Source organism: Phyllostomus discolor, chromosome 5, assembly GCF_004126475.2.
Source record: "Phyllostomus discolor isolate MPI-MPIP mPhyDis1 chromosome 5, mPhyDis1.pri.v3, whole genome shotgun sequence".
NCBI lineage: Eukaryota > Metazoa > Chordata > Mammalia > Chiroptera > Phyllostomidae > Phyllostomus > Phyllostomus discolor.
Genome location: NC_040907.2, coordinates 173,733,580 through 173,743,906, shown reverse-complemented (window position 1 = coordinate 173,743,906; position 10,327 = coordinate 173,733,580). Strand labels below are relative to the sequence as shown.

The window sequence follows — 10,327 nt, the reverse complement described above, 5'->3', positions numbered from 1 at the left end:
CTCCCTGGCGCGTGGGTGCCCCCGTGCTAACTGCGAGGAGAGGCGGACAGGCCGGGGTCAGGGACCGGAAGCAGAACTTGTCACGGGAAAGAGGCCCCCTTGACATCCACCCAGTGGGCTCGGGGGCCGGGGGTGGGGGTGGGGGCCCTGTTGGGGCTGCGGGACCCGGGGACGCAGCCCGGGGGCTCTGCTTGGACTCCGTGCGCGCGTTGGGGCCTGTGGCTGCGGGTGCGCCGTGCAGACCTTGTGCCGTCCCAGAAGCACCTTTAGGTTATTTTCCCAAGGGAATTTCATTTCCCATTGAAAAATACGTTCGTCCCAGTCTGCCCCCAGCGGGGGCGCACGGCTATTGTCCCAGGGAGGTGCGCGGGAACGGCCGGGTGGGCGGGGCCTGCGGCGGGCGGGGCCTGCGCTCTGCTGGGCCCACGGTGGGCGGGGCCTGCGCTCTGCTGGGCCCGCGGCGGGCGGGGCCCGCGGTGGGCGGGGCCTGCGCTCTGCTGGGCCCACGGTGGGCGGGGCCTGCGGTGGGCGGGGCCTGCGCTCTGCTGGGCCTATGCTGGGCCCCGCCCGCGCTGGGCGGGGCCTGGGGCAGCTGCCCGCCTCGGGCTGGGCTCCCAGGGGCCAGTAGCTTCCTGCAGAGCCCGGCTTCTGGTGACAGGCGGCCCTCCTACCCCAGGAGATCATCCTGAAGCGGGCGGCTGATATCGCAGAGGCGTTGTACAGCGTCCCTCGCAATCACAACCAGATCCCCACGCTGGGCAACACCCCCGCGCACACGGGCATGATGGGCGTGAACTCCTTCAGCAGCCAGCTAGCTGTGAACGTGTCGGAGACGTCACAAGCCAATGACCAAGGTAGGCGGCGGGTGGGGCGCACCCCTGCCGGGATCCCCTGCCCTGACCCCGTGCGTGGGGCGGGTGAGACTTGGCTGCAGCTGGCCTGTCCCGAGTCCAGCGGGGTTGTGCCCCGCGCTTGGCCTTGGTGGCTCCACCCACAACTGCGGTGCACAAAACAGAGGGCCCGGCACCCGTTAGCAGCCAAGTCAGCTTCCCCTCAGGTTATGGCATTCGCTAGAAGTTTATTCGTAAGCAGCTTGGCTTTCCTGGAAGTCTGGGGTGAGCCGTAGGGTAGCGGTGACACCGGCAGCTGGCGGGACCCTCCTTGGGCGTGCTGCGTGGGCTGGGCTTGGCTTCCTGGTTTGTAACAAACAGAGGGGAAGAAAAGCCTGCCTCTCCCTGTCCGGGGCAGCTGGGGGGCGCAGCGCCTACGGTCTGAGTGGGTTCGTTCAGTCTGTTCCAGGCCCCCTCTGAACACACCTGGGCAGGCAGTGACCCCGAAGACAGCTCAGCCGTGCCGCTGGGCCTGCGTGCCCGCACACCCCAGGCGGGTTGCCCCTCCCCTCCCCTCACTTAAGATGAAGAGCAGCCTGGAAATGAAGACCCCCAAACCGCCTTTCGTGGGGTGCTATGGCCACAAACAAGCCGTCTCTGTCAGCCATGGCATTTGATGGTGTGCGGAGGCGGAAAGTTCACCTAGTGGGGGGACAGGCTGGGGGTCCGGGCTGCTGGTAATTGCTCCTAAGGAGAGCGGCGGGAGCCACTGACGGCTAGACCGAAGCCAGGCCGGCAGAGACAGGCCGGCCCGGCGATGCCACGCGCAGCAGGGGTCGGCGCGACACGGTTGGCGCCGCTGCCGGGGGTGCCGGGGCTCGAGCGCAGCGTGAGGTCGATTAGGAATGTTTACTCGATGAAACCCCCCCCAAGTGTCTCTCCCTGATAATAATGTTATTTTTGGCCGGGGGGGGGATTTTAACAGTCGGCTACAGTCGCAATACGAGCAGCGTGTCCCCGCGAGGCTACGTGCCCAGCAGTACCCCCCAGCAGTCCAATTACAACACAGTCAGCACTAGCATGAATGGATATGGAAGTGGCGCCATGGCCAATCTAGGGGTCCCTGGCTCGCCTGGATTTCTTAATGGCTCCTCCGCTAACTCTCCCTACGGCAGTAAGTGTCTGTTTTTGTCACACGTCATCACACAGATTCATTTCTCACTGCAAAGTCAAATGTGTGCCTTGCGTGGATGTTCTGTGCTGTGAGCTACTGGACGCAAGGAAGGGTGGCTGTGGAGGCTGGGCACCCGCGTGGCGACAGTAAATTGACCTCCCTCGGGCCCCGCGAGGTCGCACCGGAAGCCCAAACCAAATCGGAACCGAGCGGGGCCGCCCAATTGGAACCGAGTCCGACACGAGCGCTTGCCCGTCGTGCAGAGAGGGGCCACGCCAGAGACGTGGCACGCTCGTGCCGCGGCCCCGGCGGCCCGCGGGCTCTCTGCGCCGTGCCGCCCGCACGCGCCGCGCGTCCTGACCGTGTTTGCTTTGTTGCAGTAGTGCCGTCCAGCCCCACCATGGCAGCCTCTTCGGTCACCCTCCCTTCAAACTGTAGCGGTGCGCACGGCATTTTCTCATTCTCACCTGCCAATGTCATCTCTGCAGTGAAACAAAAGAGCGCCTTTGCGCCCGTGGTCCGGCCCCAAGCTTCTCCTCCTCCCTCCTGCACCAGCGCCAACGGGAACGGACTCCAAGGTGAGGGGCGCGTGCGGCCGAGGCCGGGCCTTGGGGGGGGCGTTCCTGCAGTCCTGGCGGGACTGTTCCCAGCAGCCTTCTGGGGGGCAGGCCGGGCCCCACGGCCTGGGGCCTGGGGCTCCGGCCCGGCCTTCCGGCACATTCTTGGAGTCCTTGCACTTCCGGGCCACTGCATGCTCCCCGTGGTCCTCCAGGAGGCAGCCCCGCCCCCCACTCTCACGGAGATGACGCCCACATTCTTCCTCTTGGGCGACGAGAGACCGTCCTCAGCCTCCCAACAGAGCCTTAGTGTCCTGGTGGTGCGAGTCGGGGGCTGGCAGGCACCATGTGGGGCGGACTGGGCGTGTGGTCGGTGGAGCAGAGCCAGAGTCAGAGCAGGGTGTGGGCCCCGCCCCGAGCTCCGGGGTCGCAGCCTCCTAACTTGTGAGGCAGCAGAGTAGCCCCAGGACGGGGATGGAGGGTCCTCGTGCCACCTATGGGCCCCACCTCAAAGCAGCCTGCCCTCCTGGGCTGGGAGTAACAGACCAGGGGCCCGCCCGCCGTCCCTGGGGAGGGCAGTGGACCCAGGCCCCCAAGGCTTGCCGGGGCTGGTCCCTCTGGGTCCCTGCTGCCCCTGGCAGGCAGGGCCACGCGAGCGCCCCAGCTGGCTCTCCGGGGTGCCCTGAGGCCCACAGGCGCTGAGATTAAGTGGCCGTCGTCTGGCCTCTTTCAGACACCTTTGGTGTATGCTCCTCCTGGTGAAAAACAAACCCAGTAGCTCCTTTAAACACACGAACCCGTTCCACCAGTATTTACTGAGCGCCTACTATGTGCCAGGCTCTCTGCTGAGTGCTGAGGACGCTACCGTGGAGAAGACAAACTGGCCCTTTTGTGAAGTCGGTGGCATATTTCACTTTGATGAACTAATGCTCAAAAAAGGAACTGGAAAGGTATCAGTGATTTGAAATAATTGTCTTCACCACCTCTGTCAGTCAGTGTGTGCGAGGGACGCCCAGGCCCCCAGGCGCTGCTGCTCGGCCCCCCCGACCCCCCGGCCAGCAGCGGCCACCGGCCCAGAGCTGCTTCCCAGGCCGGTGCCTAGGTCCGCCCGCCGCCCGCGCGGTGCCGGGCCCCGGTGACGGCCGGGGCCGCGCGAGCCGTGTGCACGTGCACGGGGCCTCCGCACCCTAAGGTTGTAACGGTGAGTCGGGGATAAATTAATGTCGTTGAAATTAATGAGCTGGGAAATTGAAGCTCGCGTCACTACACGAACAAACGTGTTAACGTGCGATACATAATTAACGAGAGCCATCCTTCTGACAAAAACCAAACAACGCTAAAGTGGAAAGATGGCACGCGGCGTCCGCGCCAGGATCCCACCGGACGGCGTGCCCTGCCCTGGGCGTTTTGGCACCAGGCTGTCTCTCCCTCTCGTTCTGAGAAGGGGAAAAACAGCTCCCTGAGGCCCAGCTGTGACTCGGTCCCCTCGGGGCCCCGGGCCTGGAGGGGGCAGAGCAGGGGGCTTGCCGCGGCTTTGACCGTGGGGGGCCTGCGACTCACCATTACGATACCGAGCGACCCGCAGAGGGGACACTGAGGCGTGTGCGGCTCGCACCTAGGGAGAGAGGGCAGGTTGGTTCAGGTCTGTGGGCAGAGTGGCCCCCGGGGAGTCTGGGCCTCCGCCTGCCGCACACCAGCCACTGAGGGGCGTGGGAAGCTCTGCCTTCCCGTGCAGAAGGGCCAGCCGCAGGAGCCTCGGGGCCGGCCGCAGGGCTCTGTCCCAGCGCGCACCCCATCCCTGCCCGGCAGCAGGTCCCCGTGCCGTAACCGCGCCCGAGGCTGGTGACCGGAGGGCCGCTCGCGGAGACCCAGGGAGGAGAGCGCACGGAGGAAGCCGGGCCCGCCCCGCCCGGCCCGGCCGCCCCGGTAACCGGCCGTCTCTCTCTTGCAGCTATGTCTGGGCTGGTAGTCCCGCCGATGTGAGGGGCCTTTGTTTCCCTTCAGCAGCACCCAGCATCCGAGGACGGACTTCAGGGGACGCGTTTCGCGTGCTGAGACACGCTGGTGGAGGCAGCGTCTTCCAATACGTCGGCAGCGGTCGGAATGCGACAAGAGACTCTGTTTAAAGATTTTATTTAAACTGTTAAGAACCGACATGCAAACAGCCTACTTCCTCATGAACGATTCCATTTTACTGACCGAACTTTTCTCACATTGCCCCATTTCTCAGTCCTGCAAAACGAGGACAGCAAAGCGACGCCTATTTTGTATCGAGTTTCTGACCCCGTCTTGGCCCCGTCTAGTACTTGCTATGTGTTGGGAGAAGCTTTGTGAATGCACCGTTTTGGTTCCCATGAGACACTGAGGAGAACGCCTCCGGACATTTCCCGTACCCATCCTTAGATTCACAATGGTTGTGTATCTCTATAATGTGAAATATTTTTTTGTGGTGAACAAGGGGGCCAAGGAGGTATGAGCCATCGACCTGGAAGAGAGGATGACGATGTGATTAGAATTCGGGGTGGCAGGGAGGGAGGGCGGGTTTCCCATTGCTTACCTTCATCTTAATGAAATGAAACTTTGTAACTTATTGTAGTTAGAAATTGTAACTTTGATATTGAATTCTCTTGCCTTCAACAAGCACACTGACAGGAAAAAAAAATGCTACTGTCTGTTGGTTAAAATATTCCCCCACTGCTAGAGCTTCCTGTTGAGCAAGCGTGATCTGCGACATTTTTCCCACTTTTGCTAGTACTGTATACGATTGCATTCTTAGGCTACTGTGAGGTCCATGTTTCTTGTACCAGAAATTGTCCTTTCGACTTCTAGATCCTTCTTCCCTAATGTGTTTTGTATGTGGTTATAAAATTGTAGACTTTTGTGATTTTGCCAAAGTTGTAGCTAAATATTTATACACTTGTCTTGAATTTTTTTCAGAGTCACTTAAATATTTAGAAAGAAAAAAAACACAAGTTTTATTCCTTATGTGTCTTATAAGGAATAAAATGGTCTCATTCAACACTTTTCCATGAACACTTGCAGTTGCTAAGGGACTTTATTTTGTAACATATCAATTATAAATATTGTATTTATCGTTGAGATTTTGTACATTGCTTTTCCCGCCACCTTCTTTTCCTTTTCCCCGTCCGCGCTGGCTTCGGGCCACGGCCCGGCGTCGCGGTGCTGGGAGGTGCGCTAAGCCAATTATCGTCTCTTCGATCTGCTTCGTCAAAAGGAACCAGTGTCGTTGCCGTTGCGTTTCATTTGTACTTAAAACGTTTGCTATTGTTTAGACTTTCCATCCTTCTTTTTTTTTATGTTGAGGAAAAGTCAAATTCATTGTTTATTTTTATATTATTTTTAAGTTATCTGAACAAATACTTTTGGAGAAAAACTTCGCTGTAGAGTCGAAGCGCTGCGGTGCCGCCCGGCCGCGACAGGCCCTAGGACAGCCCGTGCATGTGGAGCGGCCGTGGGCAGCCGGCGCCGTCTGGGGCTGTGTCCTTGTCTCATTTTATCTTTCGGTCGAATGTAAGAAAAAAGTCATTTTAGCTGCCACCCATGACTTTTGCCACATAGCTGAAACTGTGTTTACTGGAAAAATTCAGAGGCCTAAAGTTTAAAATAAAATTTACTTCTGATGTTTTAATTAAAATGTCTGCCACATGAACTTTTCTGATGCCTTAAAAGTGGACTTCTCCCCAGAACCTTTGTGCTGTCGGCCCCCGGGCCTGCACCGCGGCTGCGAATCTGCTTTCGCCCGGAGAGGTGCGGAGCACACACTCACACACTCACACACGCACACACACACACAAGCACACAAAAGCACAAACCTGGTAACTCCCACGTCACTCCTTTCTGCGTCTGTTGCTGCTGCTGCTGCGTTCTGCCGCACCCCCCCACCCCCCGTGCTCCCCTCCCCAGAGGGGTGGGGGATGAAAATGGCCCTGGCTTTCCATTTTTCCGAATGATACTTTTGTGTCGGGTCAGACCCTGTAGTGCGGGCCGCACCTGCACCTGCGGAGCGGGGGGCCCCGCTCCCGCCAAACCCACCGTGAGGCCACGGCTGGGGGGGGTGCATTATCTCCCCTCTGCGCCCAGGGTGCCCCGCAGACGCGGCCGGCGCGCGGCCAACCGCAGCAGACATCACACTGACGACAACAAGGAGGGACTTTTAAAAAACGTTCTCGACAAAAAGCAAAACGATGCACCACTTAGAAAAGTGTTCACTCCAGGGACTGAGTAAACAGTCAGAGTGTCCCCCCGCCCCCGGTGGCCAGCAGGTCCCGCCTCGGCCCCGAGTGGCCGGCGGGGCTTAGCTACGTGGAAAAGCCTAGGAAGTGACTTGGCAACTCGGTCGCCTCCGTTTCATTTTGTGTCGGTCGGGGCTGGAGCTAAGAACCAGCTCGCGCGCCCGTCCGGAGCGCCCGCCAGCCCCCAACCCCTGCACCCGGTTTGTGTTTAGTCCGCGGCTCGTCGCTCTGCCGTCTCGGCGTTGAGTGCTTCACTAAATGGTAGATTTTACTGTTAAAGACCCTGCGATAAGATTGTTTTATCTGTACATTTTTTCAGATATTTAACTGTATAAAAATGTTCATTTTACACAATATTTAATTAAAGTATTTCTTGTCTGTGAATTTCACTTCGGGTAATTTCATGTCTTGATTGCGGGCACGGCGGGCCGGACACGCGTTGGAAGTCCCGGTGGGGACGGTGTCAGCACGCCCGGGTTCCAGAGCCGCCTCTGGGCAAAGAGGATTCACCTGAGAACCGTCTACAAAGGGAGCGGTCTGCAAACACTGGCCAGACCTGCAGAGAGAGAGAGAGAGAGATTCTTACAGTGACTTAGATGGCTCTGGTTCCTGAGGGGCTACCCGTGTTTGCAGCCGCCCTGGGGACACACACACTTGCCAGGCCCACGAGGGGGAAGGGGAGGGGGAGGGTGGGGCTCGGGCCCCCGCTCCCCAGCCGCTCTGCTTCTGAACTGCAGGTCTGGCAGGTGGAGCTAATGCTCCCTTGCTCCCCATCACGGGCCCCACCTGGGCCAGACACGGCTCCAGAGAGCACGGGGCAGGCTCGGGGCGGGCAGACAGCAGGGTTGCAGGTGCCGGTGTCAGCTGAGGCCTGGCCGGAGGGACGCCGTGCCACCCCTGACTCCAGGCCACAGCACACCCCACGCGCTGCAGGGCCCCCGTGGGCGCGACTGCAGCACGTGGGCTCAGCTGCCAGCAGCACGGAGGGCCTGATGGGCACGCCGGTGCCAGCTGCGGCGTGTGCGCCCCGCGCTCCGCCCCCCACCCCCGCGTTCCGCCCCGCCCCGCCCCTTTCCCAGCCCCTCCTCGGCGACAGGCTGCCGCGCATGTTTTGGCTCTCGCTCTCACACGTGCGCACAAGTGTGATCCAAATTAGCGCTCGCAAATGTCCTCCTAATTGCTTGTGCTGCTGAGCAAAACAGGAAACAATTACTCAAAACATAAAGAAACTTGTGACTCCCGCCTCCGCCCGAGGACGGCCAGGTTCCTGCGCCTGCCTGCCCGCCTGTTGCATGTTGCAGCCTTCCGGAGACAGCATCGGGGCTCCCCGGGCCCGCCCCTCCTCCCGCCCCTTCCCGCTCAGAGCCGCAGCCTGCCCGCTCCCCACCCCCACCCCAGGCTCCGTTGGAAGGGCTGCGAGGCAGGCTGGGGGCACGCTTCCCCTGTCCCACCCCCACACTCTCTGGGCCAGGGGCGCCAGCTCCGGGGAGGGGCCCGGGCCCTGCGACCTGGGGAGACGGCAAGGGTCGCTCCCACGCTTGAATTTCGGACGAGAAGCAAGCAGCGCCTCTCTCTCCGCTGGAGTGCCAATTATCACCAGGCCCCCTTTTAAGGTCTTTCAGGCTTTTAAAGATTATTCAAAGCACTCGAAATGGGCTTCAATCTAATGCCTCATTTCATTGCATTAAACAGCCTAGTTAATAAAGAATCGATATATTCAAAGGGCAAGGTTATCTTTTGTCTATAAGGGGTGGTGTCATTCTGAACCTTTTATAGTTCAGATGCTGAAAAAGACCTCATGAAATCCATACTCATCAAGTGGGTCAACAAGAGCCGTGCGGAGGCCGCCGCGAGGAGGAGAGGCCGCCCCCCTCGGAAGCCGCGCCACCTGATCGCCGGCCCCTGGCGCCCGGGCGAGGCCTCAGACAACGCCCGTGGCTTATGGGGTCCACGGCCGAGCCTCGAGGATCCATTTTTGCAGGGAATGCACACAGTTGGGAGAAGGCAGCGAGGCAGGCCGGGCAGCGCCGGGGGCTGCCCTCCCGCAGACAATGAGGGCGGCCGGTGGCTGGGCGTCAATACGCCCCGGAGTGGTTTCTGAATGCGAGTCCTTGCGCCCGAGCCCCCGCCGATCCCGGGGCTGATAAGGGCGCAGCTGCCAGCGGACCCCGGGCCGGCCTCACAATTAACGCCGTGAATAAATCACACAAAGGAGTCGGGCCGCTTTGGACGCGGTGAGACAATCCCCCGTTTTACCCTTCAAGGGTTCCTTTTATGTCGGGATAAGGTTGCTTTTAATGAAATTTAAACTCATCAGAGGAAATCAAAAACCTCCAATCAGATTACAAATTGATTTTTTGGTCATTTGTCATTTCCCAGCGTGGAGCCGCAGGTTTCACGGGGAGCTGGTGTGTTGGTGTGCGCGCAGCCCCCGGGCCCGGCCCGGGGACGCACCGGCGCAGCACCGGCCCCCACACACTCAGAGGCAGCCCTGACCCTGCCCCCTCCCCACCAGGCTGGTTGCAGAAGAGCGGGCCCACCTGGCCTGGGTGCCGCCAGCTCTGAGTCCAGCAGAGTCCGTCTCTCGCGACCCCGGTGAGTTTTGGTTCGCACCCACGCCCCGGGGCTGCCCGATGCCGCACCCCCGTGGAGCCACGCAGAGCCCCGGGCTGCACGCATGGAGCTTACAGTCTGGTTCGGTGAGGAAGCGTGGCCGGCTCCTGCTCGGCCACGCGGGCTCAGCGCTCGTGCTCGCCCCTCCACCGACCTGTCCTGCCTGCCGGGCCATCGAGGGGACCTTCCCCATGCTCCCCCCCCACACACAGGGGCCACGTGGGGCCCCCCACCACCAGCCACCAGTCTCCTGGGGCTCTGCCCACACACCCGGAAGGACTTGAGCCTGAGGACAAGCTTCCGCCAGGCCTTCCTCCCCCCCCCCCCCCCACCGCCCCTCCATCGGGGCTCCTGGTCAAGGCGGAAGGGTCCCACCGATGTAGGGTCCCGATCCAGGCTGGGTCTGGAGGAGCGCTCTGCCCCTCCTGGGAAGACTGCCGCTGGGGCAGAAGCAGGAGGGAAGCAAATGTCCCTTCCGACTCCACAGATTGCCCGAGACCACCGTTTAAAAGACAATCTCCAAAGCAAGCCGAGTCTCCTACACGTTCCCGTGCAGCAAATGAGCACGGTGCCTCGCACGCCCCTGCAGGTCCGAGTGGGTGGTGTGTCGGCGCTGCGGTCCCCTCAGCACCTTGGGGCGTCCCGGGAGCTCGGCTGGAGCCGGCCCCCCACCCCCCAGGGGACGGAACTGCAGCTGGGAGAGGGTGTGGCCCGCCCAGGTCGGAGGACTGGGAGGACCGGGTGGGGGGCCACGTGGAGCCTCCGGCCTGTGAGCCCGGGGTCCTCCCCACGGGTGGCGGCCTCAGAGGCTGTTGGGGCTCCGAGGAGACCGGCCCTCTGGATGGAGCGGGAGCCACAGCTCCCCGGCTGGTTCTGGCTGAGCTCAGGGGCCACATCACA

The 10,327-nt window shown here is 61.1% G+C and overlaps 1 protein-coding gene across 15 annotated transcripts in view; it reads left to right on the top strand.

The window, feature by feature from the left end:
• Positions 1–6,216, top strand: part of EBF3 (EBF transcription factor 3) — a 105,636-nt gene extending 99,420 nt beyond the window's left edge. For 3 of the 15 annotated variants that reach the window (XM_036027446.1, XM_028513836.2, XM_036027457.1), the window contains 5 exons: positions 677–854; positions 1,816–2,004; positions 2,385–2,582; positions 3,399–3,511; positions 4,513–6,216. In XM_036027446.1, the coding sequence (XP_035883339.1) occupies positions 677–854; positions 1,816–2,004; positions 2,385–2,582; positions 3,399–3,511; positions 4,513–4,530 (696 nt within the window). In that variant the 3' untranslated portion in view covers positions 4,531–6,216. Of the gene's footprint in view, positions 1–676; positions 855–1,815; positions 2,005–2,384; positions 2,583–3,294; positions 3,512–4,512 lie in introns of those variants that run through there. The other 12 variants (XM_036027449.1, XM_036027451.1, XM_028513837.2 and 9 more) reach the window with 9 other exon arrangements.
• Positions 6,217–10,327: the final 4,111 nt, after the last annotated feature.